The 13410-nt window shown below is 39.3% G+C and overlaps 1 protein-coding gene and 1 long non-coding RNA gene across 2 annotated transcripts; both read left to right on the forward strand.

The window, feature by feature from the left end:
- Positions 1-8298: 8298 nt before the first annotated feature.
- Positions 8299-9420, forward strand: LOC134875753 (uncharacterized). Its single transcript, XR_010167279.1, has 5 exons — positions 8299-8431; positions 8507-8662; positions 8776-8895; positions 9010-9117; positions 9313-9420. It is a non-coding gene; the product is annotated as an uncharacterized LOC134875753 (long non-coding RNA).
- Positions 9421-9752: 332 nt separating this feature from the next.
- Positions 9753-12691, forward strand: LOC134876291 (mucin-2-like). Its single transcript, XM_063901281.1, has 10 exons — positions 9753-9918; positions 10022-10129; positions 10325-10474; positions 10550-10720; positions 10794-10946; positions 11142-11291; positions 11367-11522; positions 11598-11765; positions 11993-12078; positions 12214-12691. The coding sequence occupies exons 1-10, from the start codon at positions 9753-9755 to the stop codon at positions 12334-12336; spliced, it is 1431 nt and encodes a 476-aa protein (XP_063757351.1). The 3' UTR covers positions 12337-12691.
- The last annotated feature ends 719 nt before the right edge of the window (positions 12692-13410 follow it).

A 13410-nucleotide genomic window follows, 5' to 3' on the forward strand; every position in this document is an offset into this window, starting at 1 on the left:
ATTGCCCTTTTCAATACCATGTTCCATTTTTGCAGGTGAACCTCCATCTACAACTACCACTAGAAGCTCGATTACCCAAAATATAAGAACCACTGAGATTGAATCACCAGCGGATCATGTCAGTCCTGAAATAACCACATTTGAGCAGCAATCAACTCAAGAAGTGGACCAAACAATAATCATTACCAGTGAGTTAGATGATTTTTAGATATTACAGATGGTAGTTACATTACCATTTAATACCATGTTTCCTTTTTGCAGGTGAACTTCCATCTACCACTACCACAGGAAGCACAATTACCCCAAATATAAGAACCACAACTGAGATTGAATCAACCACGGAACATTTCAGTACTGAGACTGTCTCACTTTTGCAGTCCACAACCAAAGAAGTGGACCAAACAAGAAGTTTTTCCAGTGAGTTAAATAACTCTCATTTTGACTGATGGTGTTAACACAGACTCAGTGTGAATACCATTTCTACATCTACAAATTAAACTCAAAACAACTGTCTTTGTCTACCACCACAGTGACTCAGAATAAAAGAACCACCACTGAGATTGAATCAACCACTGGCCATTTCAGTTCAGATTATATCTCCTCTGATCCACCTTCAACTAAAGAAGTGGACCAAACAATAATCACTACCAGTGAGGATCTAAGGTTTTGACATATTACAGATGGTAGTTACATTGCCCTTTTCAATACCATGTTTCTTTTTTGCAGGTGAACCTCCATCTACCACTACCACAAGAAGCACAATTACCCCAAATATAAGAACCACTGAGATTGAATCAACCACGGAACATTTCAGTTCTGACACTGCCTCACTTTTGCAGCCCACAACTAAAGAAGTGGACCAAACAAGAACTTTTTCCAGTGAGTTAGATGTTTTTTAGATCACATTGATGGTAGTTACATGGTTGCTTTTAATACCTTGTTTCCCCTTTTTGCAGGTGAACTTCCACCTCCATCTACCACGAGCATGATTACACCAACTATAAGAACCACTGAGATTGAATCAACGACAGATCATCTCAGTACAGAGATTATCTCCTCTGATCCACCTTCAACCAAGGAAGTAGACCAAACAATAATCACTACCAGTGAGTTAGATGATTTCTTGTTCTTGCCAATAGGAATTACATTTCCTCTGTGAATAACGTATTTCCTTTTTGCAGGTGTAACTCCAGAAAAGCCACTTCCATCCACCACTACCGCTAGAAGCACAATTACCCCAAATATAAAAACCACTGAGGTTGAATCAACCACTGATCAATTCAGTACAGAGAGTACTTCTCCTGAGCAGCCTACAACCCTACAGCTGGAGAAATCAACGTCCCTTCCTGGTGAGAGACATCAGTTAAAGCATGTCAGATTAAAGTGTGTCAGAGTGAGGTTCTCCATCAACCATTTCAAGATAAATATATAAAAAGTCACCATCACTTTTATTTTACTGCAGTAGTCATATCTTGGAAATACCATGCCTCCATTTTGTTCATTCTGTCCAAAATATATAATTAGTCCATGTCTCCAATTTGCAGACCCAGCTCCTCATTCCACCAGACACACAGAGACTCCAAATGAAAGAACCACCACTGAGATTGAATCAACCACTGGTCCTCTCAGTACAGAGATTATCTCCTCTGATCCACCTTCAACTAAAGAAGTGAACCAAACAATAATCACTACCAGTGAGTTAGATGTCTTTTAGATCCTATTGATGGTTGAAACAGTGCCCTGTTGTTAATCATGTTTCCTTTTTGCAGGTGTAACTCCATCTACCACTACCACTAGAAGCACAATTACCCCAAATATAAGAACCACTGAGATTGAATCAACCACTGAACATTTCAGTACTGAGACTGCCTCGCTTTTGCAGTCCTCAACCAAAGAAGTGGACCAAACAAGAACTTTTTCCAGTGAGTTAAATAACTCTCATTTTTACTGATGGTGTTAACACAGACTCAGTGTGAATACCATTTCTACATCTACAGATTAAACTCAAAACAACTGTCTTTGTCTACCACCACAGTGACTCAGAATAAAAGAACCACAAGTGAGATTAAATCAACCACTGGCCATTTCAGTTCAGATTATATCTCCTCTGATCCACCTTCAACTAAAGAAGTGGACCAAACAAGAACTTTTTCCAGTGAGTTAGATGTTCTTTAGATCTTATTAGTAGTATTTCCTTTGCCCCTTTAATACCCTGTTTCCCTTTTGCAGGTGAACCTCCACCTACAACTACCATAAGCACAAGTACACCAAATATAAGAACCACCATTGAGATTGAATCAACCACTGGTCATCTCAGTACAGAGATTATCTCCTCTGATCCACCTTCAACTAAAGAAGTGGACCAAACAATAATCAATACCAGTGAGTTAGATGTCTTTTAGATCCTATTGATGGTTGAAACAGTGCCCCGTTGTTAATCATGTTTCCTTTTTGCAGGTGTAACTCCAGAAAAGCAACTTCCATCTACCAATACCACTAGAAGCACAATTACCCCAAATATAAGAACCACTGAGATTGAATCAATGGGTCATCTCAATACTGAGAGTCCTTCTTTTGAGCAGCCTTCAACCAAAGAAGTGGACCAAACAAGACTCACCTCAAGTAAATTAAACAACGTTTGGTTTCATTGATGTTATTCATGTTGGAACCATGTGAATACCATGTGTCCATTTCCAAATTAAACTCAAAACAACTCTTTATCTCTATCACCACAGCGACCCCGAATAAAATAAGCACCATCACTTTTATTTTACTGCAGTAGTCATATCATGGAAATACCATGCCTCCATTTTGTTCATTCAACACAAATTATATAATTAGTCCATGTCTCCAATTTGCAGACCAAACTCCTCATTCCACCAGACACACAGAGACTCCAAATGAAAGAACCACAACTGAGATTGAATCAACCACTGGTCATCTCAGTACAGAGATTATCTCCTCTGATCCACCTTCAACCAACGAAGTGGACCAAACAATAATCATTACCAGTGAGTTAGATGATTTTCAGATATTACAGATGGTAGTTACATTGCCATTTAATACCATGTTTCCTTTTTGCAGGTGAACTTCCATCTACCACTACCATGAGCACAATTACACCAAGTATAAGAACCACTGAGATTAAATCAACCACTGATCATCTCAGTACTGAGAGTCCTTCTGTTGAGCAGCCTTCAACCAAGGAAGTGGACCAAACAATATCCATTACCAGTGAGATAGATTATTTCTTGTTCTTGCCAATAGGAATTACATTTCCCTGTGAATAACATGTTTCCATTTTGCAGCTGTAACTCCAGAAAAGCCACTCCCATCCACCACTACCGCTAGAAGCTCAATTACCCCAAATATAAGAACCACTGAGATTGAATCAACCACTGATCATCTCAGTACAGAGATTATCTCCTCTGATCCACCTTCAACTAAAGAAGTGGACCAAACAATATCCATTACCAGTGAGTTAGATGATTTCTTGTTCTTGCCAATAGGAATTACATTTCCCCTGTGAATAACGTATTTCCATTTTGCAGGTGTAACTCCAGAAAAGCCACTTCCATCCACCACTACCACTAGAAGCTGGATTACACCAAATATAAAAACCACTGAGATTGAATCAACCACTGATCATCCCAGTACAGAGAGTACTTCTCCTGAGCAGCCTACAACCCTACAGCTGGAGAAATCAACGTCCCTTCCTGGTGAGAGACATCAGTTAAAGCATGTCAGATTAAAGTGTGTCAGAGTGAGGTTCTCCATCAACCATTTCAAGATCAAAATATAAAAAGTCACCATCACTTTTACTTTACTGCAGTAGTCATATCATGGAAATACCATGCCTCCATTTTGTTCATTCTGTCCAAAATATATAATTAGTCCATGTCTCCAATTTGCAGAACAAACTCCTCATTCCACCAGACACACAGAGACTCCAAATGTAGGAACCACCACTGAGATTAAATCAACCACTGGTCATCTCAGTACAGAGATTATCTCCTCTGATCCACCTTCAACTAAAGAAGTGGACCAAACAATAATCAATACCAGTGAGTTAGATGTCTTTTAGATCCTATTGATGGTTGAAACAGTGCCCCGTTGTTAACCATGTTTCCTTTTTGCAGGTGTAACTCCATCTACCACTACCACTAGAAGCACAATTACCCCAAATATAAGAACCACCACTGAGATTGAATCAACCACGGAACATCTCAGTACAGAAAGTACTTCTCCTGATCCACCTTCAACTCAAGAAGTGGACCAAACAAGAACCATTACCAGTGAGTTAGATGATTTTTACATATTACAGATGGTAGTTACATTGCCATTTAATACCATGTTTCCCTTTTGCAGGTGAACCTCCATCTACCACTACCATGAGCACAATTACACCAAGTATAAGAACCACTGAGATTGAATCAACCACTGATCATCTCAGTACTGAGAGTCCTTCTGTTGAGCAGCCTTCAACCAAGGAAGTGGACCAAACAATAATCACTACCAGTGAGTTAGATGTCTTTTAGATCCTATTGATGGTTGAAACAGTGCCCCGTTGTTAATCATGTTTCCATTTTGCAGGTGTAACTCCTAAAAAGCAACTTCCATCTACCACTAGAAGCTCAATTACCCAACATATAAGAACCACAACTGAGATTGGATCAACCACGGATCATCTCAGTACTGAGAGTCCTTCTGTTGAGCAGCCTTCAACCAAGGAAGTGGACCAAACAATATCCATTACCAGTGAGTAAGATGATTTCTTGTTCTTGCCAATAGGAATTACATTTCCCCTGTGAATAACATATTTCCATTTTGCAGGTGTAACTCCAGAAAAGCCACTTCTATCCACCACTACCACTAGAAGCTCAATTACCCCAAATATAAGAACCACTGAGATTGAATCAACCACTGGTCAATTCAGTACAGAGAGTACTTCTCCTGAACAGCCTACAACCCTACAGCTGGAGAAATCAACGTCCCTTCCTGGTGAGAGACATCAGTTAAAGCATGTCAGATTAAAGTGTGTCAGAGTGAGGTTCTCCATCAACCATTTCAAGATAAATATATAAAAAGTCACCATCACTTTTATTTTACTGCAGTAGTCATATCTTGGAAATACCAAGCCTCCATTTTGTTCATTCTGTCCAAAATATATAATTAGTCCATGTCTCCAATTTGCAGAACAAACTCCTCATTCCACCAGACACACAGTGACTCCAAATGAAAGAACCACCACTGAGATTGAATCAACCACTGGTCCTCTCAGTACAGAGATTATCTCCTCTGATCCACCTTCAACTAAAGAAGTGGACCAAACAATAATCACTACCAGTGAGTTAGATGATTTTTAGATTCTATTGATGGTTGAAACAGTGCCCCGTTGTTAATCATGTTTCTTTTTTGCAGGTGAACCTCCATCTACCACTACCACTAGAAGCACAATTACCCCAAATATAAGAACCACAACTGAGATTGAATCAACCACTGAACATTTCAGTACTGACACTGCCTCACTTTTGAAGCCCACATCCAAAGAAGTGGACCAAACAAGAACTTTTTCCAGTGAGTTAAATAACTCTCATTTTGACTGATGGTGTTAACACAGACTCAGTGTAAATACCATTTCTACATCTACAAATTAAACTCAAAACAACTGTCTTTGTCTACCACCACAGTGACTCAGAATAAAAGAACCACAAGTCTGATTAAATCAACCACTGGCCATTTCAGTTCAGATTATATCTCATCTGATCCACCTTCAACTAAAGAAGTGGACCAAACAAGAACTTTTTCCAGTGAGTTAGATGTTCTTTAGATCTTATTAGTGGTATTTACTTTACCCCTTTAATACCATGTTTCCCTTATGCAGGTGAACCTCCAACTACAACTACCATAAGCACAAGTACACCAAATGTAGGAACCACCACTGAGATTGAATCAACAACGGGTCATCTCAGTACAGAGAGTACTTCTCCTGAGCAGCCTACAACCCTACAGCTGGAGAGAACAACATCCCTTCCTGGTGAGACATCAGTTAAAGCATGTCAGATTAAAGTGTGTCAGAGTGAGGTTCTCCATCAACCATTTCAAGATAAATAAATAAAAAGTCACCATCACTTTTATTTTACTGCAGTAGTCATATCATGGAAATACCATGCCTCCATTTTACTCATTCTGTCCAAAAATATATAATTAGTCCATGTCTCCAATTTGCAGAACAAACTCCTCATTCCACCAGACACACAGAGACTCCAAATGAAAGAACCACCACTGAGATTGAATCAACCACTGGTCATCTCAGTACAGAGAGTCCTTCTCCTGATCCACCTTCAACTAAAGAAGTGGACCAAACAATAATCATTGCCAGTGAGGATCTAACAATTTTTACATATTACAGATGGTAGTTACATTGCCCTTTTCAATACCATGTTTCTTTTTTGCAGGTGAACCTCCATCCACCACTACCACAAGAAGCACAATTACCCCAAATATAAGAACCACTGAGATTGAATCAACCACTGAACATTTCAGTACTGAGACTGCCTCACTTTTGCAGTCCACAACTAAAGAAGTGGACCAAACAAGAACTTTTTCCAGTGAGTTAGATGTTTTTTAGATCACATTGATGGTAGTTACATGGTCGCTTTTAATACCTTGTTTCCCCTTTTTGCAGGTGAACCTCCATCTACCACGAGCATGATTACACCAACTATAAGAACCACTGAGATTGAATCAACAACAGATCATCTCAGTACAGAGAGTACCTCTTTTGAGCAGCCTGCAACCAAAGAAGTGGACCAAACAATATCCATTACCAGTGAGTAAGATGATTTCTTGTTCTTGCCAATAGGAATTACATTTCCCCTGTGAATAACGTATTTCCATTTTGCAGGTGTAACTCCAGAAAAGCCACTTCCATCTACCACTACCACTAGAAGCTCAGTTACCCCAAATATAAGAACCACTGAGGTTGAATCAACCACTGATCATTCCAGTACAGAGAGTCCTTCTCCTGAGCAGCCTACAACCCTACAGCTGGAGAAAACCTCACCCCTTCCTGGTGAGAGACATCAGTTAAAGCATGTCAGATTAAAGTGTGTCAGAGTGAGGTTCTCCATCAACCATTTCAAGATAAATATATAAAAAGTCACCATCACTTTTATTTTACTGCAGTAGTCATATCATGGAAATACCATGCCTCCATTTTGTTCATTCAACCCAAAATATATAATTAGTCCATGTCTCCAATTTGCAGACCAAACTCCTCATTCCACCAGACACACAGAGACTCCAAATGTAGGAACCACCACTGAGATTGAATCAACCACTGGTCCTCTCAGTACAGAGATTATCTCCTCTGATCCACCTTCAACCAAAGAAATGGACCAAACAATAATCACTACCAGTGAGTTAGATGTCTTTTAGATCCTATTGATGGTTGAAACAGTGCCCCGTTGTTAATCATGTTTCCTTTTTGCAGGTGTAACTCCATCTACCTCTACCACTACAGGCACAATTACCACAAATATAAGAACCACAACTGAGATTGGATCAACCACGGATCATCTCAGTACAAAGAGTACTTCTCCTGATCCACCTTCAACTAAAGAAGTGGACCAAACAATAATCAATACCAGTGAGTTAGATGTCTTTTAGATCCTATTGATGGTTGAAACAGTGCCCCGTTGTTAATCATGTTTCCTTTTTGCAGGTGTGACTCCAGAAAAGCAACTTTCATCTACCACTAGAAGCACAATTACCCAAAATATAAGAACCACTGATCAATTCAGTACAGAGAGTACTTCTCCTGAACAGCCTACAACCCTACAGCTGGAGAAATTAACATCCCTTCCTGGTGAGAGACATCAGTTAAAGCATGTCAGATTAAAGTGTGTCAGAGTGAGGTTCTCCATCAACCATTTCAAGATAAATATATAAAAAGTCACCATCACTTTTATTTTACTGCAGTAGTCATATCACAACCCAAAATATATAATTAGTCCATGTCTCCAATTTGCAGAACAAACTCCTCATTCCACCAGACACACAGAGACTCCAAATGAAAGAACCACCACTGAAATTGAATCAACCACTGGTCATCTCAGTACAGAGATTATCTCCTCTGATCCACCTTCAACTAAAGAAGTGGACCAAACAATAATCACTACCAGTGAGTTAGATGTCTTTTAGATCCTATTGATGGTTGAAACAGTGCCCCGTTGTTAATCATGTTTCCATTTTGCAGGTGTAACTCCAGAAAAGCCTCTTCCATCCACCACTACCACTAGAAGCACAATTACCCCAAATATAAGAACCATAACTGAGGTTGAATCAACCACTGATCATCTCAGTACAGAGAGTCCTTCTCCTGATCCACCTTCAACTAAAGAAGTGGACCAAACAATAATCACTACCAGTGAGGATCTAAGATTTTTACATATTACAGATGGTAGTTACATTGCCCTTTTCAATACCATGTTCCATTTTTCAGGTGAACCTCCATCTACCACTACCACAAGAAGCACAATTACCCCAAATATAAGAACCACAACTGAGATTGAATCAACCACTGAACATCTCAGTACTGACACTGCCTCACTTTTGCAGTCCACAACCAAAGAAGTGGACCAAACAAGAACTTTTTCCAGTGAGTTAAATAACTCTCATTTTGACTGATGGTGTTAACACAGACTCAGTGTGAATACCATTTCTACATCTACAAATTAAACTCAAAACAACTGTCTTTGTCTACCACCACAGTGACTCAGAATAAAAGAACCACAAGTCTGATTAAATCAACCACTGGCCATTTCAGTTCAGATTATATCTCATCTGATCAGCCTTCAACCAAAGAAGTGGACCAAACAAGACTCACCTCAAGTAAATTAAACAACGTTTGGTTTCATTGATGGTGTTCATGTTGGAACCATGTGAATACCATGTGTCCATTTCCAATTTGAAACTCAAAACAACTCTTTATCTCTATCACCACAGCGACCCCAAATAAAATAAGCACCATCAAAGAACAATCAACCAGTACAGAGAGTACTTCTCCTGAGCAGCCTACAACCCTACAGCTGGAGAAATCAACATCCCTTCCTGGTGAGAGACATCAGTTAAAGCATGTCAGATTAAAGTGTGTCAGAGTGAGGTTCTCCATCAACCATTTCAAGTTAAATATATAAAAAGTCACCATCACTTTTATTTTACTGCAGTAGTCATATCATAGAAATACCATGCCTCCATTTTGTTCATTCAACCCAAAATATATAATTAGTCCATGTCTCCAATTTGCAGAACAAACTCCTCATTCCACCAGACACACAGAGACTCCAAATGAAAGAACCACCACTGAGATTGAATCAACCACTGGTCATCTCAGTACAGAGATTATCTCCTCTGATCCACCTTCAACTAAAGAAGTGAACCAAACAATAATCAATACCAGTGAGTTAGATGTCTTTTAGATCCTATTGATGGTTGAAACAGTGCCCCGTTGTTAACCATGTTTCCTTTTTGCAGGTGTGACTCCATCTACCACTACCACTAGAAGCACAATTACCCCAAATATAAGAACCACATCTGAGATTGGATCAGCCACGGATCATCTCAGTACAGAGAGTACTTCTCCTGATCCACCTTCAACTAAAGAAGTGGACCAAACAATAATCACTACCAGTGAGGATCTAAGATTTTTACATATTACAGATGGTAGTTACATTGCCCTTTTCAATACCATGTTCCATTTTGCAGGTGAACCTCCATCCACCACTACCACTAGAAGCACAATTACCCCAAATATAAGAACCACTGAGATTGAATCAACGGGTCATCTCAGTACTGAGAGTCCTTCTTTTGAGCAGCCTTCAACCAAAGAAGTGGACCAAACAAGACTCACCTCAAGTAAATTAAACAACGTTTGGTTTCATTGATGGTGTTCATGTTGGAACCATGTGTCCATTTCCAATTTGAAACTCAAAACAACTCTTTATCTCTATCACCACAGCGACCCCAAATAAAATAAGCACCATCAAAGAACACTCAACCAGTACAGAGAGTACTTCTCCTGAGCAGCCTACAACCCTACAGCTGGAGAAATCAACATCCCTTCCTGGTGAGAGACATCAGTTAAAGCATGTCAGATTAAAGTGTGTCAGAGTGAGGTTCTCCATCAACCATTTCAAGATAAATATATAAAAAGTCACCATCACTTTTATTTTACTGCAGTAGTCATATCATAGAAATACCATGCCTCCATTTTGTTCATTCTGTCCAAAATATATAATTAGTCCATGTCTCCAATTTGCAGAACAAACTCCTCATTCCACCAGACACACAGAGACTCCAAATGAAAGAACCACCACTGAGATTGGATCAACCACTGGTCATCTCAGTACAGAGATTATCTCCTCTGATCCACCTTCAACTAAAGAAGTGGACCAAACAATAATCAATACCAGTGAGTTAGATGTCTTTTAGATCCTTTTGATGGTTGAAACAGTGCCCCGTTGTTAATCATGTTTCCTTTTTGCAGGTGTGACTCCAGAAAAGCAACTTCCATCCACCACTACCACTAGAAGCACAATTACCCAAAATATAAGAACCACAACTGAGATTGGATCAACCACGGATCATGTCAGTCCTGAAATAACCACATTTGAGCAGCAATCAACTAAAGAAGTGGACCAAACAAGAATCATTACCAGTGAGTTAGATGATCTTTAGATATTACAGATGGTAGTTACATTGCCATTTAATACCATGTTTCCTTTTTGCAGGTGAACTTCCATCTACCACTACCACTAGAAGCACACTTATTCCAAATATAAGAACCACTGAGATTGAATCAACCACTGATCAATTCAGTACAGAGAGTACTTCTCCTGAGCAGCCTACAACCCTACAGCTGGAGAAATCAACATCCCTTCCTGGTGAGAGACATCAGTTAAAGCATGTCAGATTAAAGTGTGTCAGAGTGAGGTTCTCCATCAACCATTTCAAGATAAATATATAAAAAGTCACCATCACTTTTATTTTACTGCAGTAGTCATATCATGGAAATACCATGCCTCCATTTTGCTCATTCAACCCAAAATATATAATTAGTCCATGTCTCCAATTTGCAGAACAAACTCCTCATTCCACCAGACACACAGAGACTCCAAATGAACGAACCACCACTGAGATTGAATCAACCACTGGTCATCTCAGTACAGAGATTATCTCCTCTGATCCACCTTCAACCAAAGTACTGGACCAAACAATAATCAATACCAGTGAGTTAGATGTCTTTTAGATCCTATTGATGGTTGAAACAGTGCCCCGTTGTTAATCATGTTTCCTTTTTGCAGGTGTGACTCCATCTACCACTACCACTAGAAGCACAATTACCCCAAATATAAGAACCACAACTGAGATTGAATCAACCACTGATCATCTCAGTACTGACAGTCCTTCTGTTGAGCAGCCTTCAACCAAGGAAGTGCACCAAACAATATCCATTACCAGTGAGTTAGAGGATTTCTTTTTCTTGCCAATAGGAATTACATTTCCCCTGTGAATAACGTATTTCCATTTTGCAGCTGTAACTCCAGAAAAGCCACTCCCATCCACCACTACCGCTAGAAGCACAATTACCCCAAATATAAGAACCACTGAGATTGAATCAACCACTGGTCAATTCAGTACAGAGAGTACCTCTCCTGAGCAGCCTACAACCCTACAGCTGGAGAAAACCACATCCCTTCCTGGTGAGACATCAGTTAAAGCATGTCAGATTAAAGTGTGTCAGAGTGAGGTTCTCCATCAACCATTTCAAGATAAATAAATAAAAAGTCACCATCACTTTTATTTTACTGCAGTAGTCATTCGTAGGTTCAGGAACCTTTATAGGATCTCACAGTTAAGCACAAGTCTTGCTAAGACTTTGCAAATGTGTGTTTCTAAAGTCAATGCCGTTTACGTTGTGTGTTCACAGCCAAACATATCGTCCACATGAGGATGAGATTCACCTCTACGTCACAGCTGAGTGAAGACGACATCAACAAGCTTTTGCTAGAGCAGGTAAAAAAAACACGGTCCCAATTCAGTTTGTATTTTAAAGTTGAAATGTCTTTATTTAGGTTTTGTATCCATCAATGATTCAGTGTGAAAGCCATTGTTGGAATAATTATTGCTAAATGAAATGTGCTTGGTCAGTTTCGCAATCTACTTATAGAAAGGGGACTTCCTACAAACATCAGGGTGGGTTTGAAGAAATCACCGAGAATAAACAACTTTCTGGACGACGGAGGTACAAATGAAGAACCAGCGAAGAGATGAAGAAAGGAGAGGCTGAATGAAGTCTTGCTTTTATCCTTGCTTCTTCTTCGACCACACACAAATGTATTTGACATCAGATAATGTAAAAGGTCTGAAAGGAAAACTATCTATAACTCTACTTGTGTTTTTTATCATTTGAGATAGTCATTTTGGTCTCTATGTTACGTTTATTCTCACTTTCTTTTTTTAAGATTAGCCTGTATTCAAAACTTTGTGTTAAACATGAGTGTGTGAAGCAGTATCCTGACACAACTGTCATATGTATAAGATATTAACCATTTGTTGTCTACATCAAATCCTTTGTTATCAAACATGTCTGATTTTATGTTTGTTAAATTCGATCTAAATAAGTATATGTTGAAGCGAGTCCAGCGGGAAATATATCTTTTAAACATTTAAAACAAGGTATTTTTATACAGAAAAACAAAGCATACAGGAACAGTGTTGTGTCCCATCAAGTGTGCTAGGCTAGGCTTGTCATTGTCGTGTTCTTGTTTGTTAGTTTAGTATTTCATGTTCTTCCACTTCCTGTTTTATTTTGTACTCACCTTGTCTCTCATTTCAGGCCCCTTTACTTCCTGCCTTGTCTCTCCCATCTTCAGCTGCCTCTCCCCTGATTGTTTCCACCTGTGCCCACTTACCTCTTGTATAAATTGTCCTGTCTCCCCTTGTCAGTTGTCAGTTCGTCTCGCTCGTCATGCGTGAAGCCAAGCTTTCCGAGCCCTTCTCTTATTGAAGCTAGTTGATCTTTTAGACTAAGAATTCAGTTTTTCCTCCCGTGTGACTGCTTGTCTTTGTACCCTCTGTAGGCCTAAGAGTGATTTTTTTGGGTTCAAAGTAAAGATTATTTTCTTCACCAACCTTTTGCCTCTGGGTCGGTGCATTTGAGTCCTCATACTGTGTGTCAAGGTTCAGAACAAACAGTGTGACACCCACAACTGCAACACAACAGAAACATTCGATTGCTTTGATTTCTCCTGATTTAATACCATTTCTATGCCATTTTTGAAATGTATTAATCCGTTATAGAATTATACATATCCTGCTTCAAAACATCCCACTGTAAGATTTAAA

This window comes from Eleginops maclovinus, chromosome 14 (genome assembly GCF_036324505.1).
Source record: "Eleginops maclovinus isolate JMC-PN-2008 ecotype Puerto Natales chromosome 14, JC_Emac_rtc_rv5, whole genome shotgun sequence".
NCBI lineage: Eukaryota > Metazoa > Chordata > Actinopteri > Perciformes > Eleginopidae > Eleginops > Eleginops maclovinus.